The sequence below is a fragment of the Cryptococcus neoformans genome, chromosome 7 (genome assembly GCF_000149385.1).
Source record: "Cryptococcus neoformans var. neoformans B-3501A chromosome 7, whole genome shotgun sequence".
NCBI lineage: Eukaryota > Fungi > Basidiomycota > Tremellomycetes > Tremellales > Cryptococcaceae > Cryptococcus > Cryptococcus deneoformans.
Genome location: NC_009183.1, coordinates 40,872 through 68,858, shown reverse-complemented (window position 1 = coordinate 68,858; position 27,987 = coordinate 40,872). Strand labels below are relative to the sequence as shown.

The 27,987-nt window shown below is 47.4% G+C and overlaps 9 protein-coding genes and 5 non-coding genes across 14 annotated transcripts; 7 read left to right on the top strand and 7 right to left on the bottom strand.

Annotated features, from left to right (window-relative positions):
- Window position 1: 1 nt before the first annotated feature.
- On the top strand, window positions 2–3,047 carry CNBG0220 (hypothetical protein; the record flags this gene model as incomplete). The annotated part of the gene is made up of 12 exons (XM_769433.1): window positions 2–322; window positions 570–670; window positions 730–835; window positions 886–1,005; window positions 1,065–1,356; window positions 1,419–1,481; window positions 1,531–1,602; window positions 1,664–1,758; window positions 1,817–2,042; window positions 2,109–2,388; window positions 2,447–2,696; window positions 2,769–3,047. The coding sequence occupies 12 exons, from the start codon at window positions 2–4 to the stop codon at window positions 3,045–3,047; spliced, it is 2,205 nt and encodes a 734-aa protein (XP_774526.1).
- A 1,970-nt stretch (window positions 3,048–5,017) lies between these two features.
- CNBG0210 (hypothetical protein) lies at window positions 5,018–5,837 on the bottom strand (the record flags this gene model as incomplete). The annotated part of the gene is made up of 3 exons (XM_769432.1): window positions 5,018–5,049; window positions 5,138–5,329; window positions 5,426–5,837. The coding sequence occupies 3 exons, from the start codon at window positions 5,835–5,837 to the stop codon at window positions 5,018–5,020; spliced, it is 636 nt and encodes a 211-aa protein (XP_774525.1).
- A 308-nt stretch (window positions 5,838–6,145) lies between these two features.
- CNBGt090 lies at window positions 6,146–6,244 on the top strand. The gene is made up of 2 exons: window positions 6,146–6,182; window positions 6,208–6,244. It is a non-coding gene; the product is annotated as a tRNA-Pro (tRNA).
- A 1,765-nt stretch (window positions 6,245–8,009) lies between these two features.
- Window positions 8,010–8,107, top strand: CNBGt100. The gene is made up of 2 exons: window positions 8,010–8,046; window positions 8,071–8,107. It is a non-coding gene; the product is annotated as a tRNA-Pro (tRNA).
- A 661-nt stretch (window positions 8,108–8,768) lies between these two features.
- CNBGt110 lies at window positions 8,769–8,866 on the top strand. The gene is made up of 2 exons: window positions 8,769–8,805; window positions 8,830–8,866. It is a non-coding gene; the product is annotated as a tRNA-Pro (tRNA).
- A 413-nt stretch (window positions 8,867–9,279) lies between these two features.
- CNBG0200 (hypothetical protein) lies at window positions 9,280–12,605 on the bottom strand (the record flags this gene model as incomplete). The annotated part of the gene is made up of 7 exons (XM_769431.1): window positions 9,280–10,067; window positions 10,142–10,178; window positions 10,247–10,306; window positions 10,374–10,872; window positions 10,943–11,200; window positions 11,285–11,402; window positions 11,477–12,605. 7 exons carry the CDS (start codon window positions 12,603–12,605, stop codon window positions 9,280–9,282), a joined length of 2,889 nt encoding a protein of 962 aa, XP_774524.1.
- An 801-nt stretch (window positions 12,606–13,406) lies between these two features.
- Window positions 13,407–15,416, bottom strand: CNBG0190 (hypothetical protein; the record flags this gene model as incomplete). The annotated part of the gene is made up of 11 exons (XM_769430.1): window positions 13,407–13,624; window positions 13,678–13,897; window positions 13,963–14,023; window positions 14,071–14,145; window positions 14,201–14,377; window positions 14,428–14,860; window positions 14,921–14,987; window positions 15,041–15,076; window positions 15,143–15,180; window positions 15,233–15,337; window positions 15,392–15,416. 11 exons carry the CDS (start codon window positions 15,414–15,416, stop codon window positions 13,407–13,409), a joined length of 1,455 nt encoding a protein of 484 aa, XP_774523.1.
- A 260-nt stretch (window positions 15,417–15,676) lies between these two features.
- Window positions 15,677–17,612, top strand: CNBG0180 (hypothetical protein; the record flags this gene model as incomplete). Its single annotated transcript, XM_769429.1, has 3 exons — window positions 15,677–15,845; window positions 15,915–16,028; window positions 16,114–17,612. The coding sequence occupies 3 exons, from the start codon at window positions 15,677–15,679 to the stop codon at window positions 17,610–17,612; spliced, it is 1,782 nt and encodes a 593-aa protein (XP_774522.1).
- Window positions 17,613–18,155: 543 nt separating this feature from the next.
- On the bottom strand, window positions 18,156–18,253 carry CNBGt020. Its single transcript has 2 exons — window positions 18,217–18,253; window positions 18,156–18,192 (listed from the first exon to the last, which is right to left on the bottom strand). It is a non-coding gene; the product is annotated as a tRNA-Pro (tRNA).
- A 779-nt stretch (window positions 18,254–19,032) lies between these two features.
- Window positions 19,033–19,130, bottom strand: CNBGt010. Its single transcript has 2 exons — window positions 19,094–19,130; window positions 19,033–19,069 (listed from the first exon to the last, which is right to left on the bottom strand). It is a non-coding gene; the product is annotated as a tRNA-Pro (tRNA).
- Window positions 19,131–19,998: 868 nt separating this feature from the next.
- Window positions 19,999–20,832, top strand: CNBG0170 (hypothetical protein; the record flags this gene model as incomplete). Its single annotated transcript, XM_769428.1, has 3 exons — window positions 19,999–20,185; window positions 20,243–20,277; window positions 20,329–20,832. The coding sequence occupies 3 exons, from the start codon at window positions 19,999–20,001 to the stop codon at window positions 20,830–20,832; spliced, it is 726 nt and encodes a 241-aa protein (XP_774521.1).
- Window positions 20,833–21,071: 239 nt separating this feature from the next.
- Window positions 21,072–22,229, top strand: CNBG0160 (hypothetical protein; the record flags this gene model as incomplete). Its single annotated transcript, XM_769427.1, has 1 exon — window positions 21,072–22,229. One exon carries the CDS (start codon window positions 21,072–21,074, stop codon window positions 22,227–22,229), a length of 1,158 nt encoding a protein of 385 aa, XP_774520.1.
- Window positions 22,230–25,571: 3,342 nt separating this feature from the next.
- CNBG0150 (hypothetical protein) lies at window positions 25,572–25,997 on the bottom strand (the record flags this gene model as incomplete). The annotated part of the gene is made up of 1 exon (XM_769426.1): window positions 25,572–25,997. The coding sequence occupies one exon, from the start codon at window positions 25,995–25,997 to the stop codon at window positions 25,572–25,574; it is 426 nt and encodes a 141-aa protein (XP_774519.1).
- A 1,006-nt stretch (window positions 25,998–27,003) lies between these two features.
- On the bottom strand, window positions 27,004–27,873 carry CNBG0140 (hypothetical protein; the record flags this gene model as incomplete). Its single annotated transcript, XM_769425.1, has 3 exons — window positions 27,004–27,323; window positions 27,377–27,562; window positions 27,681–27,873. 3 exons carry the CDS (start codon window positions 27,871–27,873, stop codon window positions 27,004–27,006), a joined length of 699 nt encoding a protein of 232 aa, XP_774518.1.
- Window positions 27,874–27,987: the final 114 nt, after the last annotated feature.

The window sequence follows — 27,987 nt, the reverse complement described above, 5'->3', positions numbered from 1 at the left end:
AATGCCCCCAGGAGAGCAACCCAAGCGACGTCTTTCGACCACCTCAAGCAGGCAGCCTACCACCATCCAAGACATCTTCATCGGTGTCGGCCTCCAACTTGCGCCCCAGCCTGATATTTCCGAGGGACAAGAGGATCCTGGTAGGGATCTCGAATACAGTGCGGTCATCCACGACGGTACCGGTATCATTGATAGCGAGACGTTCCATACGACCTTTCACACGTATGGCAAGGATGAAGATGGCCTTGCGGCGGAAATGAAAAGGGTCGCGAGGGATATGCTCTATTTGTTGAGAGCTATTCAAACTAACCGGCAGGTCAACGTAAGTGATTCTTTAACGTTTTCGCATCCGGACCTTTTTCTGTGGATAAATATCGTCGTCATCTGGATAGATGGGTTCTCCACATCTTCTTGGATCAGGCTGGATTGGCCCCCATCAACGTCCCGAACTTTTTTTCGGAAGGCATAGGGAGTAGTTCTCCTGGGTTGTTTCAGCTCATCTACATGATATTATTCACTCCCGGTTTGACTTCATTTACGGTAGACATCATGCTAATCCCAAATAACAGGTCAAGATGATCGCCGTCGCCGAACCTGTTCCTGACGAGCTTCGAGCCAAGAATGGAGTTGAATTCTTCCCTACTCTGTGGCTTCATATGGATGCTATACCGTATGTCATTTCCCATTAGGATCCATTCCCAATACTAATCCTTCCCTCTCAACTGTCAGATTCATCACCACTCCCTCTACTTCCATCTTCACCAAGCTTCCGGCTCCATCTACTATTGCCAGCGGGACAGCCGCCGTTTCTGCAGCTGTCAAACACCTCCATCCGGTGCGTCGCCTTCTTTCAAGGTGCTTGAACTATACTGATGAGCTTGGCAGGCTACTCACTCTGCAACAACTGCTGATGTCGCCCCGAAGGACCACCATGTCCAAGTCGACTGCGATGGCCAAATTCGACTTTGCAGTATCTTGCAATACCAGCAAAGCTCTAGTGAGGCCGTATGTCTCTCCGCGTCCTATCATTTTCCAAGCATTGACTTACTTCTTTTCTTCTACAGCTCTGGGCGAGATTCACGGCCCTCTCAAGGCTCTTGAACGCGAACAAAGTTTCCATCGCATTTTTCTCAGCCACTCCCCAAGGTGGAGGTGTCGCCCTCATGCGGCACGCCCTCATCAGACTCTGGCGAATGGTCGGCCTCCCTGTCAAATGGTTCGTCCCCGAAGGCCATCCTACGGTGTTTAATATCACCAAGACCAAGTTCCATAACGTCCTTCAGGGTGTTTCGCCCAAAGACGTGGAGATCGGCGAGACGGATAAGACCTGGTTTGAGCTTTGGACTGAGCAGAACTGTGAGCCTTGACTATTTCAAGGGTGTCTTTTATGTACGACTGATGCTGATATTAAATTTCAGATGAGAGTTTTTGGAGCAATGGAGCTCTTGATGCTAGCATAATCGTGATCGACGATCCACAACGTGCGTCCAGTTGCTTTGCATTTAGTCTTAGGTTTAATATATTCTACAGTGACTGCTCTCATCCCAATCATCAAGAAGAAACGACCAGATGCCAAAATCATCTTCCGTTCTCACATCCAAAGTAAGCTTCAGATACTTTCCGTCTCATCATGATGGCGAACAAAATTGATCATCCGTTTCAGTCCAATCAGATCTTACAGACGATCCCTCTACCGTTCAGTACAGGACTTGGAATTATCTCTTCAACTTTATCAAAGATGTTGACCTTTTCCTCGCTGTGCGTTTCCTCTGCCTCCCTCCGCACACAAGATTGAATAACTGATCGTCTTTCACAGCACCCCGTGAAATTCTTTGTCCCCAAGAATGTCCATGAAAACCTTCCCGTCCTGTACATGGCCCCTTCCACTGACCCTCTCGATGGATTGAACAAGATGTATGGCCGCGCTTCGGTCAGGTACTACCGTCAGTACTTTAACCAGCTCTCCCAGGCTCAATGTGGAGTCAAGATTGATTGGGATAGAGGTTACGTCTGCCAGATTGCGAGATTTGACCCCTCCAAGGGTATGTACTTGACAGTCTTCCGGCCACCATGAGGAATTGTCTGCTGAGCTGTGTTGCCACATGCAGGTATCGATGTTCTCCTGAAAGCATATCTCGAGTTCCGACAGAAACTCGAAGAGTCCGAGAACCCACCACTTGACAATGGTCCGCAGCTTATCATCATGGGCCATGGAAGTATTGATGATCCTGATGGCAGTTGGGTATACGAAAAGATCCATGACACCCTTAATTCGCCAGGGTATGAACTCATCCATGGCGATGTGGCTGTTGTCAGAGCTCCTCCTTCTGATGCGCTCCTGGGTTGTATTCTTCAAGGTGCCTGGGTCGCCACCCAGCTTTCTACCCGGTACGCTCCCGTCTTCTCAGTCCATGGTATCATTGCTGAACTTTGCTCGACGTCGTAGAGAAGGATTCGAAGTCAAAGTCACTGAAGCTATCAACAAGCGAGTGCCCATCATCGCCTCTGACGCGGGCGGTATTCCGCTCCAAGTCAAGGAAGGGAAAAACGGCTGGATCGTCCCTGCGGGTGATGCAGCAGCTGTTTCTGAAATATTGTACAAGATCCATAAGGGCGAACTGAGCGTTCACCGAGGTTTGTCTGTGGAGAAAGAATTGGATGGGAAAAGTGACCCCAACAGTGTCGCTCAAGAATGGGTACGTCTTATTCAACCCTGCCATTCATATTTTTACGTTCAAAGTGTGTGTATGTACTGATTACGATTATAGGTCGGCAACTTTGACGAAGCGTACCGTAAAGTTCATGATGACGACGGTGCCACTTCGGAAGACTTCTGGACAGTTGGTAACGCCACTCGATGGATGTTACTCTTCGCCAAGCTCCTTGATCTCAAGATCGACCAAACCGGCGAGGTCAGTGAGCAGGATGTAAACGTTTTGAAGGAGCTCGAGAAGGAGAAGTTGCCCAGTAAGGGAGAAGCGGGCGGAAACGTGTGGCACATGTTAATGGGAGACGACATGTTGCAGGGTGAGGGCGCATTGATCTAACTGATTACAGTGTCGTATGTCTCTTGCTGCGTTAGGAGTAGAAAATCAGGACCGTTGTTTAATAATACATAGTTGTGAGAATTAGAAAAGTGATGAGGTATATGTGTACATTTTCAAATACAGTGTTGAAGTCGATGTCCTTTGTGCATCTAAAATCTTCTACACTCACAATCCCCCCATTACAGTACTCACTTCACACCCTTCCCATTCTCCTCGCTCTTACCAACCCCAACTCTCCTTCACAACTCCTAACCAACCCTTCCATCTCAACACCCACCACCCCACCATCTCCACCCCATCCCTTCTGCGCACTCATTACTGCCCGTCGTCCTACAACTATTGCCATCTCTAACCGCTTCACTAACTCATCCTCTCCCTTCTGCCCTTCGTCTTCTGGATTGTGAACCCGATCGAGCGCGAGGAGTTTGCTCCATTCGGCCAGGATAACAGCTTGGATAGGGTGGTTCTGAGGGAGAGAGATGCAAGAAGCAGAGTACGCTGACGAAAGGTGGGAGATAGCCAGGTTGAGTTCGGAGAATGTTGAAGGTGGGATCAGGAGAAGAGAGTGGAGTCGGAGTAAAGCGAAAGTAGGATGAGATGACGGTGGGGTAAGGGAAAGTAAGTGGGAGAGGAGGGTGGGAAGTACTTTGAGAGCATATGATTTGTCTAAGAACGAATGGTTGATATTCTAGCCGGTTGCAATAATTGAGAGAAAGTGAATGGAAAGGCTTACCTAGCGTTCCCCGTTCGTCTGACTCCAGAAAACTCATTCCCTCGCGTACCAACTTCCTTACTCTATCCGCATCTACTTTGAAATCTTGGTTACATGCAATGCACCGTACCTCAACTTCTCCTGTCGCATTTTCCACTGCAAAGTTCAATTAGAAAACGACCTCCGTCTTCTTTTTCTACATGATAAACGATCACCTACACGGCATTGCAGCTTTACCTTCTTTCGAGCATTCTCCATGTCTCACACACCACCTTGGATCAACCCATGATTGCCCTCCATTTGCCGTCGATTCTGATTTTTGACAAAGCGAGCAATGGCAGACGAAGTGGTACCTTGATAGCAACTCTGATTGGCGATGGTGATATGGCGTCGAAGTGTCGATATATGATGTCAGAATCTGCATATAGCCGCCATTAGTCGGCTTCCTTTTCGGCATAAATGCCCATAATTCTGCACATTCCAGCAATTGGGGCAGTAGGAAACAGAGAAAAGCAAGAAGGGCTCACCTCTTCACCTGGAGGAATATCATTCAGCGCAACTAAGTAAATATCTCGCCCTCCTTTGGGGAAGACCGCTATAGCATTTGGTTCACACGAATGGTTCGCAAGTGCTAAAAGTGGAGAGACGGACATCCCAACAGGCGCGAGAGAGGGGGATGTGAGCGTAAACGCGTTGACCTGGATCTATATGCCATTTTCCCTGTCAGTTTCAGATGATGCATCTACTGTCTGACAATAGGAGAACAGAGGAAGAAGGGACCTACGGCAGAACATAGATTTAGAACGTCACCAACACCGTTAAAGCCATAATCACTCATATCAGACGGGTGTAGCACAGCTGGGTCTTCCCCAGGCAAAAGAGGTTTCGAGGCAGAGAGGTAATGTTCAAGATGCTGGACTTGCGAGGCCAGTTTCATGATGTCTTTTTCAGGTGCCTGTTTGACGTCTGCAGTAGCATAAATATGAAAGCAAAATAGTGTCGATCAGTGAATTTGGAAAGGCAAGGGGATAAAATTACAAACTCACGAGACTCCATGAGGCCCAATTTATCCCACCATCCATCCCTATCCTCCTTACCTTTACCGGCCTGCATCTTGGCTCGCCGTTGCCAACACAACCTCCCCACCGCTCTGACACCTTCCGGCCCTGCCCATCTCGCATCACCCTCATCCTCCACCCTATCAGGGTAGGTTTTATGGTACATAGTACGTAACCTTGAAAAAGCCGTACATTCTTGCTTATGGATCGGCCAATCTGCCAGTTGACATTCCTTTTTTGTTCAACCATTCGAAACATCAGCTTTCTTTACTCTGAGCTCTCAACCGAGATAAACCAATAGAGGGGAAACTGACGTACACGCGAACAGTAATGTAGAGTTTTACACTTGCTGCACCGGCTCAGTTTTACTCTCACAGTCTTGCCAGATATGTTCCCGCTCGCAAGAAAGATCTCTTTTTCTGAAGGCGTCAGAAAACAGCCATGACAGGTAGTCGTCAGGTGGGGAGTGCCAAGGACGGAGACAGAAGGTGGTAAGCGCATGATACGGGAGCCTGTTACGCCGAAATCGATTCATACGTTAGTCATCATATTTCTCTTCACGCAATGAGCAAGGTAATGCGGAGTCGTAAGAGGATAGACAGACTGACCTGGTTTGAAAGACTTGGTAGATACCAAACCCCTTCCCCGTCCGGGAATATCCCTGACCTCAATACCAACTCCACTCAGCTCCTTTTCATATAGCTTCGTTAATTTGCTCTTGGTGCCTGACATTTGCTTCGCCTTGGTTGTCTCGGTTGTAGTTGTGGGTGCTGTGGGGGCTATTGTTGACATGGAACCAGACTCTCGAGTGTCTTCTTCCAAGACTTGATCATCTTTATCATTCCTTACACAGCTGTTTTCCCTAGATGACGAGACTTGCTCAATGGTTTGTCTATCTGGACTCTTAGATACATTCGTACCAGGACCTATCGCCTCTTCATGCACTATTCGGGCACTGTTCTGCACCGAACTTTTTTGCCGTGCGGTCCTTGTTGCTCTGAGGGACTGGAAATTAGACATTCTCAAGTCCAGTTGAGTGATTGATTGGGATTGGTTTTGATATGGCAAAGTGAATAGAATGCGAAGGATCCACTAATGGGCTAATAATCGGCGAATTGAGCAATGCGAAGAGATGAAGAGGTCAACTCCTTTAACTTGGTACGTTACAAGGGTCCCCAATAGGAAACAACGTCAGTCAGCCCACGGTATTTCTTCATTTGCGTAAGAGTAATCCAATTCCAGCATCATGATAAATGAAATATTCATTTTTCTTCTATATAATTTTTTGCATTCCGATTCAACAACAATTGGGCTTCGGTGGCATAGCCGTTTCGTTGGTGCAGTGGTAGCATGCCCTCTTAGGGTTGGATTGCGTAAAAGCTTTCCGGCTTTGGGGGTGGTCCTCGGTTCAATCCCGGGACGAGACCCAATATCTTTTTTTGTTTTGTTTTTTTCAGTTAAAATCCAGACTGCTGCTGCATCGCGTGTGCCTTGCCGCCAGATCTTGCATACGGCGTAACGTTTGGGATTTTTCCCAATTTATCTAGACCTTCGTTCTCAACAACAAGGAAGGACTTCAAACTGAGTACTGGCTATGAGTCCATGATCACTGCTGGCGAAATGGTCACAGGTATCCCTAACAGCTCTAGTACTACGGATCAGTCATACTGTAATATAGTCCCTTTTGTCCCAAAAAACGAAACAAGGCATCCAATAGTGACGCAAGGCTAAGAGTACAAAGAAGTACAATAGCAAGTAATCTCTTAGGTCACTTAACCCTCGCCCTTCGCAATACAATCAGACCTACATCAGATCAACAAGACATATTTCCCCGCCTCGTTCATTACTTTGTCCAAGGCTCCTGGAATTCTCACTTCCCCCAATCGGACCAATGACTCTGTAGTTCGCATTTCTCTATTGTCTCCCTTGATTAGTGCCGGTATGACGGAAGTTGCCAGAGGACTGTTGCCTGAAGCTCGGGACGGACCTATGCAGCTTTGTGTCACGGACGTCACGTCAGTCAGCGTAGCTGCCCGGCGCTCAATTCGGATGATGTAGAACTCGACGAATGAAAGTGAAGGATTCACGCCTAGCAGAGCCGGACGGAAGAATTGCCAGGCTGACGGAACAGAAGCTGGACTTAGAGGAAGGAATAGCCAGGGCCTGAAGGAGCAGGAGCTGGACTAAGGGCTGACTGAAGCGACTTAAAAGAAAAGAATGCTCGTAGGCAAGGTAGTGAGAAAGGACAACAGTATTGATTTTCTAGGGACTATGAAAACTACGAAAAGCTATCTTCTTATTATATACCTTTCCTTCCTTCTGCTTACTCATCTCTCTCGGGAGAAAGTTATCGCTAACTCGTGGCGGGGACGGAGCTGTCGGACCGGGGGGGAAATGAACACTGACCAAGTGTCGGGGAAGAAGAGGAGAGTGCTGACCAGGCGAAACGAAAGAAAAGGCAAGCCGAAAGATGCCTCGGTTGATTTTGCAAGAATCGGGCGATAAATCGCGGTCGTCTGAGGTGGAGGTTTGTTTGGTTACTTCGGGGACGAGGTGGAATAATATCCCGTTGCCCGGTTAAAGACGCCGCAGAGTGTGATTCTTGCATAACATCGTGACACTTTGTTATTGTATGAGGCGATCGTTGACTGAGGCAGAGGATGGATGACTGGTGAGGCATACAGTTGTTGTTGGATGTTGGAGCGATGCTATGTACTTGTGAGACATACGATGAATGACTATTATGATACTGATTGTTTGAATGTTTGGGAAATTTGAGAGCTTCTAAGAAAAGTCAAACAAAGAGGAAGGGCAAAAATAAATTGAGGAATAGGAGGAAATACGAAGCTACCGAACGAAAGTTGAACGACAACACTTTCAGTTATTTGACAAACAAGCGGAGGGCGACGAACTGCTGAGGTGCAGAAGTTAATAATAGTGAGTATCAATGGCGGTGCGATTCCGTTATTCTGCTCACTCATGGCCTATGGGTAAAACATCACCTAAACAGGGGTAAATGCTGGTCATGTCTACACCTCGCTGTTGACTGGACCCGCGATGCACATTCGTTACTCCCTTATTTACGTGAACTAAAAACATCGAATCGACCGACTTAAAATTAACATAGAAATATGACATAGATAATCATGTAAAACGTCTTCAAACCAACAATTGGGCTTCGGTGGCATAGCCGTTTCGTTGGTGCAGTGGTAGCATGCCCTCTTAGGGTTGGATTACGTAAAGTTTTCCGGCTTTGGGGGTGGTCCTCGGTTCAATCCCGGGACGAGACCCATTATATTTTTTCGTCTTATTTCTGCCTTCTTCATCTTTCTGCATTGCATATTTCTAAATTGATGTTGAATGGCACATGTAATGCAGGAAGAACAGAGTAACGAAGATGGATACAGCGGTGTGGAATTTAAGTGTTTCAACAATTTCATTGGAATCAGCTTTTATATACATTCATCTGTTGCTGATAAGCTACCGACCGGCTGCAGTCGTTCCAGATTTTGTCAGCCTCTTTCCCTCTTTTGTATCCGTCGATCGGTATCAAGACGCATCATAAGGATTGATTCAAAAGTCGTCGGAATAAGAAGGAGAAAAGAGAGCCGAGACCGATGACAGAAAATGAAGGGCACAACAACCACGTTTCAGGTCCCCAGCGTTGGCGTTGATCTACCAAGCAAGCTTCCGGTGCGTGGTGCGAGCTTTTTTTGTTTCCGTCCGGATATAACTTTACTCCTTGAAATCACTGCCGCAGTGGTAATGAGCATCCCTTGTGAAATTTTAACAGCTTTTGAGAGGTCTATAGCCTCGAAACATTTTGAAGACAGCATATTGAGCAGATATGTGCTGACAGGAACTTCTAGAATTGTGTTCCTTGGACAGACATTTTCACAAATAGTTTTGTGCATTCCGATTCAACAACAATTGGGCTTCGGTGGCATAGCCGTTTCGTTGGTGCAGTGGTAGCATGCCCTCTTAGGGTTGGATTACGTAAAGTTTTCCGGCTTTGGGGGTGGTCCTCGGTTCAATCCCGGGACGAGACCCAATATCTTTTTTTCGTCTTATTTTTGCCTTCTTTCATCTTTCGACATAGCATATTTCTAATAGTGATGCTGAATGGCACATGTAATGCAGAAAGAAAAAGTAATGAAGATGGACACAGTGGTGTGGAGCTTAAGTGTTTCAGCAGTTTCATTGGAATCAGCGATTATAAACATTCATCTGTTGAAGATACAGTCTGGCTTCTCACATGGGAGGTGATTAACAGAGCATTCCAACTTGCTTGGGTGTCGCAAACGGTCGTATTAGATATTCATGTTCTGTACGTTCACTCTGGGTATTAGAAAAACGACGCATATGGAAAAAGTCGTCGGTAGCATACTGCAGCTTCTATACAGTAAACAGAACCAACCCAGACAACGAGCTTTTTCTATCACAACCAACCTGTCTAACGCACTCATGCCGCCCTGGAGACTCCAGTCTCTCCATCGTACGAGGACCCCAAAGTAAAGGCACTGCCTCCGACACTCATACTCTCAACTCTTTTCACTTTCCTGTTCCTCCCTCGTCCCCCTATCCCTTCTTCCCTTTCAAACTCATCACCATTAATCTCCCGCTCCCTATCCTCCGCCTTTTTTCTACTTCGAAATAAAGGGGACCCAGATTCGGGAATTCTGACACACAACATACACACCAACGCCCCTCCAACACATGCTGCGGCAAGCGCAAATACTGCAGCAGCATAGTATTCTACCGTACTGGCGAACAGCATGCCAAACATGAGTGGACTGACCAACGTTGCGCCCAGAGCGTGGACGACAGATAGAGCACCAAAGAGGCGGCCCGATTGGCTTGGATCGGGAAGGAGCGAGAGCGCAAGTGAGTTTGCGGCAGGTGTTGAGGGAGAACCGAACGTGGCGAGTGCAGTGAGGATGATGAATGCCGATTCCGAGGAACCAAAGGAGAGAATGAACCACGGAACGAATTCTAAAAAGAGGCAGAGACGTATAGTAAAGAGGTCGAGGTGGCTGGTGTGTGCGTCACCACTGACGGGTGACGAGGAAGAGGGTGGAACATGGGAAGAGTTATGGGTTGACATTGGTTGAGAGGATAAAGAGCCTTGAGAGGAAGTAGATGTCGTGAAAGTTGAACCACCATCTTCAGCTTCGTGTTCGGCAGACTTGGGTGCGATGTGCGATTGATTAAGGCGGGATTTGACATATTTCGTTATCACTATGTGCCAACCTGATTAGCTTAATATTCCTGAGTTCAAAAGCAATTTATCTGCTTGCCTGGAACTAGGACGATAAGGATGAAACTTCGGAGGAAGGCTACCGCAGACATGTATGGCCCAAGCTACAAGTCACATTTCAGCATTCTTACTCGAGCATTCAGCAAACTTCCACAGATCAAAGAGGACTCACCTGTGCGGATGTCCAACCATAGGCGTAAAATGAGTATTGCGTTTTTGTCAATAAAATACCCTGCCCATCATTAGTATCCTGCCTGACACTATAGTTATGAAACCAATCGAAAGAGATAGATACTCACATAGAGCATCGACATCAAAAACATACCCATTCCCATAACAGTCATGTTCCATTCCCTCCTCACTCTTCCACCTAGCCTGATTTCTCCGTCTCCGTCTCCATTTTCATCTTCCTCCACAAGCTTCGGTAAGAAAATACCCAAGGGGGCCAAGAACGCAGTAGTTTTCTTCCCCAGCCTTTTGATAGTCCCCACCATTTTCTTCCTTCTCTTTGACTGGCCTCCCAATCCATTTGAGCGTAAAGACTGGCCACTAATAAGAGGATCTTCCTCGTCCTCTACATGCTCTCCTCTCTCATTCACCCTCACCCTTGGCAAAACAGGCGCTTCATCTTCCCACTCTATCTCTGCTGCTTCGCGTCGCGCAGCAGCGTCCTCTGCCAATCGAGCGTTCTTCGCGAGGATGAGTCGGGCGTCGGAAGAGAGGGATTCGGGGAGGAGAAAGAGGACGAGTGGGATGGAAAGGGAATAAAGAATGAGGTTGATATAGAATGGAGTCATACTTTTTGATATTTGATGTTAAGAAAAATCGTGGGTTCATGGGAAGGAAAGACAGGGAGATGTTGACTCACATGTCACCCGTAGATTGGATAAGTATACTACCCAAAACCGGTCCACAAGCGAACCCAGCCATCATGAACCCCATCGCCCTCGAGAAAGACATCACCCTGCTTCCATCGGGGGTGATGTCAGATAGATAAGCGTTGACTGTTGCTGTAATGGTAGAGAACCCGCCGAGAAGACCTTCAACAGTAGGTCCGATAAGGAGAGAACGGTAACCGCCGGGTGCAAGGTGTGGGAAGTTAGCAACGAGAATGAAACATAGCTCGCTGTTAAACGCAGGCGACTTAGCCATGTGACTAGATAGGAGAGAAAACAAACAGATAAAATGAAATGACAGGCATGGGACTTACTTGAGGAATAATCCAACTTCTACCACAGCCATAACCTTTGTCCTCCCCCATTTATCGGATGTGCCTCCCCAAAAGCCTGTGGTAAGAGCCGATAAGAAACCCATGGTAAGGGTCAATGCTGGAAAAAATTTAGTGTGAATTAGGCTCCAATTCCCTTATTACATCAGGATGGACAGCGGAGGAGAAACTCACTCATAGTCAGTTTCGCAGCTGCTGCTTGTACCTTGGGGTCTTTTTTACACAACTGAGGGTCAATCTCCCTGAACGGTCCTCCTCTCCTTCCTTCCTCCTTGTCGCTATGATCTTCTCCCTTGTCCTCACCCTTGCCATCTCCAGTGTTTCGGCCCGAGTCATCGCCGATAGGCTGCTTGGGCCCAGGCAAAGGCCCTGCCGAACCTGGTTCGGTGTTCCGCTCAGCATGAGGAGGATGGTTACGGCGATACTCGTATATCTCGTGTTGGAGATGGATGAACCATTTGTCCGCTGGAGAAAGATCTGTTTGGCGAGTGACGTTGGTGGTGAGAGTATCTACAATGGTAGGGTCGATTATCCGTTGTCCACGGTACTGATCGACAGGGATGAAAACGACTTCTTCACCATTATGCATTTCCACCTCCCGGTTATGCGCACTCACCCATTCCAACTCCTCCGATTTAAGTATTTTCTCATGTTCCTCGATAAAGGTTTGAGCAGATACTACAACCTCCTGCCTTGCAGCTGGTGGATGGGCCATACAAGCAAGACTGACATACAACTCACTCCTTGGCGGGGTCCCCATCCCAAGGCTGACGGCCATACCCATGATCACTGGGTACACCCACTTTGGGGAAGGACGTCGCCATTTCGGTCGACGAGCGATAGACCCTTCCCGAACCGTCTCCCAATTAAACAAGGACGCCTCTGTTGTGGGTGTTCCGGTTGGGGTATGGTCTAGTTCATGCTCGGAGTTTGCACCTGATAAACTATCATGGTGGCGCTCATGAGAAGTCTGCGGAGTTTCATCGAAGAAGGAAGCAGGAAGGGGGGGTCCACGGCTGGAGGAGCGAGAGTTCGCATTTGGTGTGGAAGAGAATGAGACGGCATCTTCGAATAAAGCGCGTTCGTAGAGCGCTGTGCCAGTCAGACCTTCCGAATCAAAAGTCGGTACGAATTCGTGCTGTTGGGGATGGAATGGGTGCAACTGGTGAGACTGATGAGTGCTGTGTATACTCTGTTGAGAACAGACGGAGGAGTGGGAATGGTGTCGGCTAGATGACCGAAGATAAGGAGGGATGGGTAAAGGTGGTTCTTGCGTATGAGTGGGTGAGTGTTTTCCCGTCATTTTTGTCTTCACGATGCACGTTGTTTGCTCGGAGGCTTTACTTCAACTGGGGCTATACGGATGAGACGGTCCAGGTCTCGCTCTTACTCAGCAATTTACGTATACAACGGATGATAAGAAACATACCTTGGTTGCTGCATCAACCTTAACTGAGCTTTATTAATTTAGCGAGCTCCACGAATTTCTCAAATTCCGAGTGTCCTTAACAGCTACTATATATGCCCATCCCTTTGCACATACAAGCTTTTGTATAGCCTTCAAGGACGTAAGATATCAATAATAATAGTGATGTATTGGGGTTATCCTGGTGGGGCGTACAATTACAACAAGGTATGCCAACCCTTCAAAGCTTGGATATATTGTTATCGGTCGGCCGAAGACCGAGGCCGAGGTTTGTCTAGGTTGTTGTTGGCCTGCTCCGTAGGACTTCCCAATCCTCCTAGACAAATTTACACTCTAATAGAATTTCTGGAGGAGGGCGTATACGCAAGTCCGCTCTTGATTATTGCAATGGGGAAATGAGAATATGCGATGATACAACGAAGGGAAACCAACGATGATCGAAAGGGACCAATGGATTTCATCATCGTGGCAGTTATGTTCCCTTCGTCGGCCAAATCCGACAATACGTACGTAATAATCAATCGGTTTAAATTCATGCGCGCAGCGATGCAGGGCGTTCGCTCTTAGTCCGTCAAATGCATCACTGTAAGGCTCAAATCGTATGACAACACTTTGATGTACTTCTAAGTCTTCCTATGCAATATTCAAAAGCATATCTCTGGGTTACTCCCTGTCAATCTAGATTTTCGCCGCCCGATAAAGCAAAATATAAGCTACTGAATCCTCACCACCTCCATCCATTGACAAGATCTTGTTCGCATCTGTGAAAGTTACATTGTTATCGTCGAACTTGGCCCATCTCTGTTGTTCGGCAGGGACACATGCGCCATTGTCAACGCGAGACCAGCCAATATAATGGCCGGAATCGGCAGAGGCGCCTTTGTGTGTTACCACAGCTAAGGTATGTTAGTTGGGTTTAGATTTAGGGGAGGAAAGGGGGAAGACTTACCAGCGAGCTCGTACATTCCACTCCCCTCTCCACTGGTTAGTCCCCCTTCTTTCACAAGCTCTTCCACCATAGCCTTTTCTTCACCTCTTTTCTTTTCTTCTTCATCCAATCCCTGTCCGGGCTTTCGTTTCAAGATATTCGCACGGGCATCACGTTCCTTGAGGATTTGTTTCGTCGCCGTGTTAAGGGGTTGAATCTTTTTGCGGAGGGGCTCGGTCACCTGTCCAAAAAGGGTAGGTGTATTAGTATGGTTAGACGGGAGGTATACACTGAGACTCGACGTACGATGTCAGATAAGTCGAGTTCGAGTGGAAACTTGACTTTACGCATGATCTTTGCCTTTTTCCTAATAATCTGTCAGCCAAAGCCAAGAACACTACGGGGTTGGCTCACTGGATGTCACGACGCCAATAAAATCGAACCATGTGCACTACAAGGTACTCCGGCAATCGAGAAACGCGAGATTGCCTATAACAAGCGTCAGCCATGGATTCATCAGCTATGGATAAATGGACAGTCTTACATAGAGTAAGTTGCGTTTCGTCCCAGTGTCGCGCTCGTCTTCTCAACCTGCTGGTTAAGGTTGTCTTGAATACCAGACATCAAGAAATTTGTGGTCCCAGAGATGTTACACTCCAGTTTCAAGACAGTCTCCGTACTAGTTGTCTCTGGTTCTTCCTCTGTCTCTGCATTTTTGAGACTTCAATTGTGCATTAGCATGAATGTCAATATATTTGAAACGGGACTCACGTCTTGGTTAATTCGATAGACATCAAACGGTCCACAACAGACCCTTCATCCCCGTTCTTCGGCAACGCCGCCCTTAACGCTTGCACAAGCTGCGTCCAAGCCTCATCCGCATCCTGCTGTGCGTAATGCCCCCTCTGATCCCTCTCTGCAAATTGAGGCGCCAAGATTCTCAAATTACTGATAACTTCCAATGGAGGAACGGCATTAGGTGTATTGTCAATCGTAACAAACAGATTTTTCAACGAATTTGTGACGCGGAATTCGGGGAGGGAAGAAGAGGAGGAGGAGGAAGGAGTGAATTCTTTGAGCGCTTGGTGGACTTCGGGCATAGCGCGGATGGCTTGGAGCGTGGAGTTGAGGTAACAGGTGTTGCCGAGGTTGATGAGACCCGTGGGTTCGTCGGATTTAATGCCTTCATCCCCTACATCTTCCACTGATGATATCTTCAGTATTCTGGTGTGTCTTTGCAATCTAGGAAAAGACGGGAACATACAAAAGACGATTTGCTGGGTTGGTGGTGGTGGTAACGCTTCAGCTGCTCCAATTACCATAACAGATTGCTACGTAATGATCTTTAGCCGTCTGAAGTTTCCTGTCGTTGGTCTAGATATACCTTTTGATTTGCCAAAGCGACATAATCTGTATCATCCTACAGTACGATTCTGTCAGAAATTCTCTAAAAGGGATCATTCAATGGCACCAGCGATTAACGTACCTTCACCAGCTTGCCCTTCACCATAACCTTCATCCTCTCTACATTTCATGTCAGTCCCATTTTAATCACATTTCAGGATATTATACTGACCAGTAGGGACCCTGGTAAGTTGAGAGATAGCATCCTTGAAAGCCTGAGTCGTGGTCTCTTGTGTGACAGGAACGGTGTACGTCTTGCCAGAATGTTTTACGCTGACTACGCATCTACGTGTCAGCATTACCTTACTACCATCCTGATCCAGGTACTCACGTTCCATATTTTGGGATTTGGGCATCGGTATGGGAGTGTTTCAAAAGACATGGAAAAAGAAGAAGATTCAACGACGGAACTGGAATTGTTTACGACGATGATGCAGGCGTTGGCGACATTACGTAATACATCCACTTCCTTTTATTTGAAATAATGGGGGAAACGGCAGTGTGGCCGTCCCGGCCGTCATACCTGTCAATTCAATACCGTCTCAGGCCTCCCTTTTTAATTTTTTGGACTTTCAAAGCTGTTATATCCGTTCCCAAACATTTTTTCTTCCGGGAAATGACCTTCTCTTCCCTAGCGGATGAGCTCGTAACTGCTTTTGACAACGAACCGACGACATCAAACAGCTTAGCTGCGGAGTTCGGTTTGGACCTCGATCTTGATCAGGAAGTCGGTCTCCAAACTCGAGCAGGTGGTGATGGCTTGGGATATCGCGGACATTCGCTTGGTAGGTAATATACATCATTTCTTATCAGGATTCAATGCAGCTGATTATGGGCTACTTGCGGATTTTTAGAGGAAGAGCTTGCCCAAGGGGGCTTTGGACAACCGCCTTTGCCTGATCGCGCATTATTGAACTTTGACGCGTCGCCGCCTGCTCGGTCACAGCATTTAGGTGGACGATCATTAGGTTCGTTTTTTCTAAATTTGGTATATTGTTTTATATGTGGTTGGTGTAAATGTGCTAATTTAATGTTGTAACTATTTCTCTGTAGAGGACGAGCTGGCCTTAGGAGAAGGGATTAGTCCACCACTTACTCCGTTACCCACTCGACGTTACCACTACAGCCACGGATCGTCCCCAAGTTCAATTGTCTCATCGCTTAGAATACAACAATTTAATTTGGATGATGATCGTGAACTCCAAAAAAGACAGTTACACGAGCCTTTGTCATCGCGCAACGAACAGCTTGACGATCACGATAATGACTTGTCTCCCCACAATAACCTCGCCAGGTCCCCTTCCAAATTACCCACATCACCATCGCGCACGTTTATATCCCAAGGACCCCTTGCCACCCCTACCGCTACCCCACTCAGACTTGGAACTGGGATACGTAGAAATCCTTCTGACGGCTCTATATCTTACACATCCTTCTCACCTTCCCCTTCCTCTTCTTCTATCCCTCACGGACCAAAGCGTCTGACGAGGGAAGACCAAGATCCACTTTTGGTGCTGTCGGAAACGATCGCAATGAATTCGAGGTTTATCAACTGCTTGCGGCATTTGGATGAGGTACCCAGGACAATTGCGTCAGGGGCGCCCAGAGGAACTCCTGGGGAAATTGGGGGGGCGGCCCCTGGTCTAGGCCATCGAGGATTATCAGGGACATCGATCCTGAAACCTGCGGTAGCAGAACCAGGATTCCCGTCGTCATCTCTTTCCCTCCCTTCAAGGGCGACAACCTCAACGTCGATACCATTATCAATTGATACCCACTTACTAAACCATCTCGCCGCACTCGCAGAATCGGAAAAAACAAGGGATGACCAACTGCGCGGACTCAACTTATTAGCTAGGGAATTCGAGGGTCTGAGGTGGGGTGAAGGATTGATTGAAAATGAGGAATGCGATCGATTCATGGAGAAACAAGGGGAGATGGGCGTATTAGGGCAGGAGAATGAGAGTGGAGATGTCTCAGCCTTGGAACCAAGTGGAGAGGACTCGCTTGAAGATGTTCCCAATTCCAATTTGACTCCCTCCACACCCATCCGTCACCCTTACGCCACGCAGTTTTATTCATCTTCTTCCCCTTTATCACTTCAAAGCACCCTCCAACCCACGCTCCAAACACTCCTTTCCACATCTCTCTCCCTGACCACCGCTCTCAACCACCTCGCGGACTCGCTCCATAACTCTTCCTCATTGTCAACCCAGATATCTCGTCAGCTCAAAAACCTCCGCTCTTCAGTGGGTGGATTTAGGGAGAGAGAAGTCAGAGAGGAAGAAGCGAGGAGGGGAGTAGAGGAGTGGGAGAGGGGGCGGGATGAGTTGGGTTTGGGTGGGGGAAGAATGGGAAGTGCCACGATCGGGTCAACCGAGACAGGAAGTGTCCAAATGACTGGAAGGGATAAGGAGAGGGCGAAGAGTGTAAAAAAAGTGTTGGAGAAGGAATGCGAAGAGTTTAAAAGCAAACTGGAAGAATACGGGAAACAGGTGGAGAAGATTCAGGCGGGCAGGTCAGCTGGAACGGGAATTTCGACCACGGGCTAAGGCTTTCGCAGCAATGCAAGGTAAAAAACTTGCCTGGAATTTTTGGACATCTTGAATAACGTAAGTCAGTGAGAGTGTGGGCGAGAGTGGGGATGGGGAATGACAGTGAAAATGGGAGGCGTCCTATGACGATTTGACGATACATTAATGATTATGACTTCATGCACGACACTATTTGATGTTTATATGTTTGCACATTTTGATGACCTCTTTAATTAGCCGCATATTGATGGCGCTTGGCCTGCTGCTGGATTGCATCCCGAAACTGGAAAGTGCCTTCACGAGGAAGCACATGTTACCGTGTTTCTTTCATCGTCAACTGATAAGTCGTCTATCACATAGTGCACAGTTCGTCACCACCCGACGACCCCTTATGGTCCAGATACACTGTCCTCGTCTATCTCAACTCTGATAATCATTATTCCCTCCTTGCTTGGTGCAGATGACCGAAGTAATAAATGTCAATTGCACCTCATTCCTCAGTAAATACAAGATCCAAATTTCAAACGCCAAAAAACAAAAACAAGATGAAAAAAGATATTGGGTCTCGTCCCGGGATTGAACCGAGGACCACCCCCAAAGCCGGAAAACTTTACGCAATCCAACCCTAAGAGGGCATGCTACCACTGCACCAACGAAACGGCTATGCCACCGAAGCCCATTGTTGATTTGAAAACGTTTTCCATGATTATCTATGTTATTTTGGGGGTAAGTCGAATCGATCCGATGCTATAGTTCACGCGCGGGAGTAATGTGCATGGAGGTCCAGTCGACAGCGAGGTGTATGTAGACACAACCAGCACTTACCCCTGTTCTTCACACACTAACAAAGCTCCATATGTCCGTCCCGAACTTCAGGCACCAGCCCTCTGACAACTTCGGTCATACGGGCATTAATCAAGGGAGACAATAGAAGAGAAGATGAACAGTGCGGACTACAGAGTCATTGGTCCGATTGGAGGAAGTGAGAATACGAGAAGCCTTGGACAAAGTAATGAACGAGGTGGGGAAATATGTCTTGTTGATCTGCTGTAGGTCTGATTGTATTGCGAAGGGCGAGGGTTAAGTGACCTACTACTAAGAGATTACTTGCTATTTTGTACTCTTATAAATAGCCTTGCGTCACTATTGGGTGCCTTGTTTCTTTTTTTGGGACAAAAGGGACTATTATATTACAGTATGACTGATCCGTAGTACCAGAGCTGTTAGGGATACCTGTGACCATTTCGCCAGCAGTGATCATGGACTCATAGCCAGTACTCCTTAGTTTGAAGTCCTTCCTTGTTGAGACCGAAGGTCTAGATAAATTGGGAAAAAAATCCCAATGGTTACGCCGTATGCAATATCCGGTGGCAAGGCACACGCGATGCAGCAGCAGTCTGGATTTTAACTGAAAAAAACAAAACAAAAAAAGATATTGGGTCTCGTCCCGGGATTGAACCGAGGACCACCCCCAAAGCCGGAAAACTTTACGCAATCCAACCCTAAGAGGGCATGCTACCACTGCACCAACGAAACGGCTATGCCACCGAAGCCCAATTGTTGTTGAATCGGAATGCACAAAACTATTTGTGAAAATGTCTGTCCAAGGAACACAATTCTAGAAGTTCCTGTCAGCACATATCTGCTCAATATGCTGTCTTCAAAATGTTTCGAGGCTATAGACCTCTCAAAAGCTGTTAAAATTTCACAAGGGATGCTCATTACCACTGCGGCAGTGATTTCAAGGAGTAAAGTTATATCCGGACGGAAACAAAAAAAGCTCGCACCACGCACCGGAAGCTTGCTTGGTAGATCAACGCCAACGCTGCGTGGGGACGGACCTGGAAACGTGGTTGTTTTGTGCCCTTCATTTTCTGTCATCGGTCTCGGCTCCCTTTTCTCCTTCTTTCCGACGACTTTTGAATCAATCCTTATGATGCGTCTTGATACCGATCAACGGATACGAAAGTGGAGAAGAAGCTGAAAAATCCGGAACGACTGTATTCTCAGTCATTGCTATTGCTAGCTTGTAGTCTCATCAGGGCGTCCAAAAAAAGATCAGAAGGACGCATGTTGCACGTCTTGATGCAGCCGGTAGCTTATCAGTCGTGTTGGCCAGTGTACATCCGTATGTTTCCTTCTTCCGTCTTTTGATATATCTATAAATCCAAGGAGGATGCATGGCTTTGCCTCTCATTCTTTATCCTTCTTGTCATTCAGATCGCACCATCATAGAAAAATCTCTCCTCAGCAATTCGAAATAAGTCCACAACCTACCAGTCTCAAATAGTCTGATCATCAAATCCCAACACTCAAGACACTACAGTCTAGCTCTTACCTACCCAACGGCGCTTCCAGACTTTTTACTCGGCTTTTACTCACGGAGGGTCCATCAGTGTATACAATGGCAATTGATCGTAACAGTCGTGCATGGAACGTACCAATCATTCTTTCCGACTCGGCAACAGGGGTGACATCCCCGGTTGCAGATTTCTATTCGGGATCTCCGGGCACACCTACCGCCTGGATGGCGCAGTTCAAGCAGATGATTAGGGGCTTAGATAAAGATCTTGATCGTAAACGAACTTCAGGTAAGTGATTGTCATAAACCCTGTCCTCATGGAACAGCCAGTTGATAATCTCACCAGAAGGCATCTACTGTGCAAATTGGAGGAGGTACCAAGTCAGCAGCCGCCTCTTTTACGGCGCTTTGGTCACACACGTCTATCATAAGCGACCATGGTATCGCCCCTGTGGCTCCGGCGAGTTGCACTTCGATATATCGTGCACTATCACTCCGCACTGGGCCAAAAGTCGACGGGAGGACATAAAGCGAACGGCGGTGTACATGGAGCGGAAACTTCGCCGACTGGCCGAAATCGAGTACGCCAAAAAGCGTGTAGAGTTCGCTCTTACAAACAAATGGCCCTCATGCGAACAAGAAATCAGATTGATGAAAGAAATCATTACAGACCTTGCGCGAGAGTTGATAGGGGAGCATATCGCTACTCGGTTTCTCTTTCTCCAAGGAAGAACCAGAAGAGATTACAGAAATATTGTCGGGCAAGGGGAAGAGCCCGGACTAAGTCCTATGTGGATTGATGCGATTGAGGAATATATCGACGTCTTGCTAGGGCCTCAGAGGACACGACTTGAGATTCTAGAGTCGGTTTTGAAGGATGTCGGTGAGGAGTTAGGCGACAGTTTGGTCTCGCTTCCAAAGTTGCATTATCATTAGTCGCACATTGTGTTGGTGCTTATGAAACTACGCTGTGAATGTTGTATTATTAGACGGACAGAGGAAGGAAAGAAGAATGCAAAAACAATAAATACGTAAACACAGCAGGAGGGGACGAGTTCGGTGCCACACTCGGTAAAAGCAGAAGTCGGCGGCGTTTTCCACCTGGGCGCACTCTTCTCTTTCTTTTCTGAAGTCCTACAAACCTCTATACCTCTCGCCCCAACAAACCACACAAAATGTCTTCAAGAATGGCTTGTAGACTCGCCGCCAGAGCAGCTCGCCAACAGCGCGCATTCTCAGCAACTTCAATCACTCGAAATGCACCAGTCACTCCTTGGGAACCTGCCCTTCCTCAAGGTGTCTCTCCTGCCTACGATGCTGCCATCAGCTACCTCGCCGACTACCAGTCCCGAACTCTCTCCAAACTCAATGCTTTCAAGTCTAACCTACCTGAGACTCCTTCTCATGAAGAGCTCCAACAACTTGCGAAGCTCGAAATTGAGGCGTACGCGAATGACCCTGCTGTGAGACGAATGTTCAAGGAGACTGGTGGGGAAGGTCAGATGGACAAGCGAATTATGCGATGGCTTGGAGAGGAAAACTGGAGGAAGGAAGGAGGATTGGATTTGTTGATGCAGCGCGCATTGCAAATGAATGTTGTTCCCGACTTGCTACCCGAGATACCCCCAACTGCGCCGCTTACCATTACCCTCTCCTCTCCTGTTACTCCTGGGGCTTTCCAACGACCATCATCCTTTGCTCAACCACCAAAAATTACCCACCAAATTTTCCACCACCCTTCCCTTCCCACACTCACCAACCCTAACCCTGCCGCTCTCCATACTCTCCTTGTCATTGACCCCGATGCGCCTCACCACGAGACTCACTCTTTCCAAGAGCGTGTCTTGTACATGAAGACCGACATCCCTATCTCTGTTGTGGATGGGACTGTCAACCTTACAGACAAGTCTTTCGGCAAGGAGCTCCTTGCTTGGGAACCACCTGCGCCTGAGCAGGGCACACCTTACCACCGATATGTTGTCCTCGTCTTCCGTCAACCCTCTCCTTCTTCCGTTACTACCATCTCTCGCGAAGGCTTCAAGCTCCGAGATTTCCTGTCTTCCCAAGGGCTTACCTCTCACTCTCTTAGCGGTCTTTCGCTTTTCCGTGCTGAGTGGTCAGAGGAGGAGGACGAGTTTATCAACTCTGTATTCAGGGAAAAGAGGGGTGTACCTGAGGGTGCGCCTGTGTATGGTAAGGTTCCCAAGGAAGTAAGATATGGTTACCCCATGAAGGCGAAGCTTAGAAGGAGAGAAGAAATAAGGGACCAGATTTGGGAGGGTGCTATGCGAGAGTTGGAAGGATTGGGAGACGTTGAGCGTGTTGGTGTTTAGACGCGACGTAGGTTTTGATGCTGTTCACGATGGGATGAGCGCTAACCAAATAATAGGCGTTTTTGGGATTTACCATTTTGCATGAGATTGGAATGCATCAATTTAGCATGTCTTCGAGTGCTGTGGTATCAAGGAAGCTCCGAATCGTTCGGTCAGTTAGCGAACGAAGGTTGTCTTCTTTTGACTTTTTAGAAAAAGGTCTCAATCTCGGTCTAGAAGTGTATAAAGACTAACACCCTTCAAGAATAATTTTAGTCTGAAACGTTCAGAATGTTCAATCCAGACATCTCAGAAATCCCGGATGCGACTTTGCCTTCCGAAGCAATCAGCGAAACGTGCTTTCTCCGCTTTGCCCAGGACTTGACATTCGACGTTTCCCTTAACCCACCCCGCGACCGTTTCCATAACGCCATCAACACTCTCACCACTGCGCCGGCCAGCAGTCTACCTATGAATCAGACACAAAACATCCGCTCAGCCGCTAAAGAGCTCATTGGCTATTACACAAATTTTACCGACACCCATGGCATTTTTCACAACGATATCAAAGGATTTGGCGCTGCCTCCACCCTCCCGCCTTTCCTCGTTAAGCGAGATAAAGTCTCAAAGAAGGTTGTGAACTATGTGACGAAGATGGATGCTCGGCCCTCGCTTCTGAGAATCAGTTTGCATTTGAAAGCATGGTGCAGCAAACAGGAAAAGAGTACGAATTAAAATTGCGGAAGCATGGGTCGAGTGTGGAAATTATCATGGACATTTTGGATGCGGATAGGCGACGCAAGTTGGGGGGAGAGGTAACTGTGTTGTTGGGCGACGAGGTGGGGAAGATTGGAGGGTTAACAAAAGAGTGTGAGAATGGAAGGTTCTATTATCCTTTGAAGTTGATAAAGAAGTTCACGGTGTCTGATGAAGGGAGTGCTGGGGACTCAACGTTCGGCAGAAAATGAGGCGGCGACCCAGTGCAGTCAACAGCTTCTGGTCTGGACGATAGATGCGTGCATGAATCTTGCTTAGTGAAAGGATTCTATTTTTGTGGGTAAGCTGAAGATGTTTTGACCTTATTTGAAAGTCGAAGTCAACCGTAATAATTACCTTACAGGATGAACAAATTTAGCTCATGACGTCTTGTACAGTACTGTACTCGTACTGTTATTTTCCGTCGCGAACTCAGTTATAGACAAACCAGATACGTATCGACTTCATCACATATCCAGCCTGAACAGCAGGCACAACCGCTCCTCCCGACATAAACTCGCCTTTTCGTCTACCTTTTCATGTCCGCTCATCTTCACCGCTCGATCATATCTAGTCCCAGCTATCGACTCGGCTCCCAAACATAAGGACTGTATTTCCGAGCTAATTGATGAGGATGGTCGTATAATTTATGGGGTCTCCGTCCGTCCCTCACTCCCTGGTCGCAGTGGTATGAGTATCTGTGTTTAGGGCGGCGTGCTTACAGTGACAGGGATGAGTTATAGGCGATGCTGAAATATGTCATCTCAATGTGTACGGAACACTTCATGAGCCGAGCTGGGCCATGGTCACGGTTTCGGGAAGTCCACGATATATACGAGTATTTGGTAAGGTTGAAGAAAGGTGGTAGTGCGTGAGAGGATCTTCGGAAAGCTGCCAACAAGTGCGTATACAACCCCCATTTTTTATGTTCTCAGCTTACCACCATAATCAAGCAGCTTTTCTACCATTGCTATGATATCTCTCTCTTCTAACCACCGTTATTCACAAAATGGTTGAGTAAGACAAAAAATTACTAGCGGAACAAAACAAGAGCTCACGTCGCATGTCACAAATTCATTTTACATACGTATACAAGTTCATGCATTCTATCCGACTGGTATACCAGCAAAGGGAACTCATACACACCTTCAGTTGTATTCCTCTCTATTTATACATTCACTTATCGTTCCTGCTGTTTGAACGACTTCTCCCAAACCAAGAATAGAGGCAAGTTGAGCCAATGTCAACGGAAATGTTCTCAATCCGGCCATGCAATGCGATGCTGTCAACTCCGTCTTCATATCTTGCTTCGATTTCGAGATTTAGATTCAACATAATGAAGTATCGAAAGCTGTAGGGAAGTAGGCTGATTGAAGATCCTAACAGAACTGCACTTTTTTGATGGATCGAAGTTCGTGTGTGTGGAGTGCCGAGGTCCTTAGTTCGTAAACCTTTGTCATATGCGAACTACAAACGCTAGGAAATTTTGACAGAATCCTTGTGATAGGCAAACCGGAGGGAACAAGACCTAAAGCCAATTTAACTTCTTTCTATGTAAAGTTAAGGCATATCTTACTATCCCAAGCTTAAAATGGAGACGGACAGCAAAAACGCACCAGTGAATTGACAAACAACATTATTCTGGTCAGTCACAAGATGTGATCGATTCTCAATCATCCACCGGCCATCATACAGCAATCACCATGGGTACGTCTTTGAAGAATCCAAAAGGACTGGCGATAATCAGTTTCAGTACAGATACCCATACTAAGGGTAATGACATTGAAAACTATAACGGTCTGTTGTTAGGTCCACGATTAGCCATTTAGATAATAATGAAGAGAACAACTTACCATGATAATTCGATTACTACGAAACACCTACATCTAACATTCTGCCAGATCAATATCCTCATCCACAGCATCATTGTCTCTGATGCTACCGAAGTGGCCTCTATTCTTCCCATCGCTGTTACTTTCTTCGTCCTTGCCACTACTTCCTCCCTTGTCATTCTCGTTCATGAATACATTACCACTAGCTTTATTGCACAAAAAGACTCATACGTATCAGGTGTGCAAGAAAGTTGCAACCTATGTCGTAAAGCAAACCGACTTTGGCCGAAGGGTCGACGCCTTGCAGTAACGATCCATTATACTGTCAGGGGGGCTATCTTCTTCTGGCAATAGCCTTCAACAGGTTAGGGACAAAAATGATCTGCGGGTCTCTTTTAGTAGACAGCCAGACCAATGCCGGAAGAGGATAGCTTAAGTAGATGAAAGGTACTTGGAGAGGACAACAGACAAACGCGTACGGATAATGTAATTTAAGGAAAACTTTATCAGGACGCGCCATTACAATAAAGAAGCATGGGGAATAAACCTTCCCCCTTTTGTCAGGTTAATCAGACAAAGACAGACGTCATGACGACAGGTCAAACCCATCAACCCAGTGTCGGATTTGCCTTGAAAGCTGCCTTCCCCAGCTCCACCGTCTTTGGCCTTCCAAGAATCAGAACATGCCTGATTAACATCAGTATCCACCAGAGGTTCAGTTACATAAAGTTTCCTACTGCGTTCTCGTCCTTGCCAAGGGAAGGTTTCCTTGTAATCATTTTTCTCTGCATGCGATGGACGGAAATGGGCTGAAGTTGCCATCGATTGCGACGATAAAGGTGGCGTCATCACCCCTGCAGCCAAAGGGCTTGTCGAGCTGCATCGGTGGTGGCCATGTATTCAGCCTCCATCGTTGATAGCGCCACAGTTGACTGCCGTTTGCTCCTCCATGCCACAACTCCCCCATAAACCTTGAACACATAGCCAGTGGTCGATCGTCTGGTGTCCATATCCCCCCCCAGCATATCTCGAAATACTTCAAGAGTGTCCAAAAGGGTTCTTCCAGAGTTGTGACGGCAAGCGATGCATTCGTGTCCTGGCCTTTAGCATCGATTTTCCTAAGCACATCAAACACCGCCTTAAAATTGGTGGAGATAAAATCCGCCAACTCAGGCATCACCTGCCTTATCTGCTGACTCATCGTCGTCTGTGCGATTTCAGCCTCGGCAAGAGCCTTAGCTTCAAAAGCGACATACGACGGGGCTGAAAAGAGAGGTTCCTTCCAGACATACAGATCGGGAACAACTCGGCGAAGGAAAGGAGCGTGTTGAACGACGACCTTGCTCAAATAACGCAAGAGCTCTCACGGAAGGCGCGGCCGGCCCTGTCGTCTTCCTGACGGTTGGGATCATTAAGCTCTGCTTCACTGTGAAGATAATGTCAGCCTATCCATCTCTATTCGTACTTGTAAAAGAAAACAGTTACGTGTCGTCGCGCCAAGGGAAGACCATATCACTCAACTCCTTCGGCACATCGACATCACGAGGAAGGTAGTAGGCACCCTTCTTGCTAGGAAAGCCAGCAAGAACCCCCATAGCCTTCAGTGGGAAGTGGCTGAGGTACGTCGTTCATGATGCGCCATGGAGTGATGTCGTTTCCTGGTTCAAAAGAAGGTAGTCGATATTGAGAATTGCGGAGAGGCCTTGTTGTACACCACCTCCTCCTTGAATGACTTCAAATAGGTCCCAAGGCGTTCCCAAAAAGTAGACAAAGTCAATATTCGGCATGTTATTGCCAGCTCCCAACCCTGACGTACAGCAAAGGAAAACCTTTCCTCCTGCATCTGGCGCAAGATGACCAGGGCCAACCGACCATGTCTGGAAATCTCCTCCTCTGGCGCTCCGCCCTGTTCAGCCAGCTGCGCTCCGGATTTGCGGGACGTATGGGTTGAAGCTTTGCAATGTATATCGCAAGGTAATAGAGCTTGACGAACACTAGCATTGAGCGTACCATACTTGAGACGCACATAATTACTCTGGGGGGTGACAAAGAGACGTATGGGATACCAGTCACGACGACTCTTAAACGAAGGGAAAGAAGTATTTGAATTTGGCAAGGTCTCTCGACCAGAGTGAAATCTAACGAAGTCATCAGAATTGATATCTTAGGGTTACATGTCACATAGTATCCTCACCTCGCAAACAGCATCAAGGCCAGGAAAGAAACTGGGCATCGATCCACATCTTTGTTTCTGAGCAAAGTCGCATACAGGATTTTGCCTTCGTGGTTAGTCTTCCCCTCTCTGATAGTGATAACAACTCCATAGCATGGGGTAGGACCTTTGGCAAGTGCTTATGGGAGAGGGAGGCGAGGGTGGTCTCAAGTTGGTCGCCAGCACGCAGAAGCCCGTAAATACCAATGGCTTGGGCCGTAAGGTCGCGCAAAGCCTCAAAGGTGTTTCGATGGAGGTAGTGCAGGAATATCTTCTTCATGTTCTCAACTGTGCCGATTCCGTCATAGTACAAATCTAAATGAGAAGCATGAGTCGTGTCATAGAAAAAGTATTGAAACAAGGCTCACCATCACCCATATCTTCAAAATTGAGTATCCGACGAGCATTTGCGGACGTGATCGATCGCGCGTAGGATAAAGTTGATCGCCTTCGTACGGGGGGCGAGGGATAGTTGTTCATGCCCATAGCCTTCTGACGCTCCCAAAGATCGCCAAGAGCAGCAACGAAGAGCTTGATGGAACTGTGGGGATTGACTACAATCGAATAAGCGCTGCAGGCTAGCATCTCGTCGATCAGTTTCTAGTTTCTGCAGATCACAGCAGAATACCACGGACTTGCATCATCATAGCCAAGGTCCCTGCGGAGCCTTACAAACTTTGACCTCAGCCATCAACTGCGTGCGCTCTTCCCGGGTGACGACCTCTGACGCGCCGTCTTCATCCTCTTCACGATCCGCATCGTCCATGACGTCCTGCTCAACCTGACCATTGGCCGCCGGTTGAAGGTACGCATGCCCAGAAGAGATTCTGCGCTTGTTTATCTTTGACGGCGGGATGTGGTTCATTTTGGTTGACCTGGACACCATTTTTTGTGTTTGTCAAGATGAACACGGTGGGGCATGTCGTTACTTATGGAAATGGTTTTTCGGGAAGGCGAAGGATCCAATCAGAGATATACA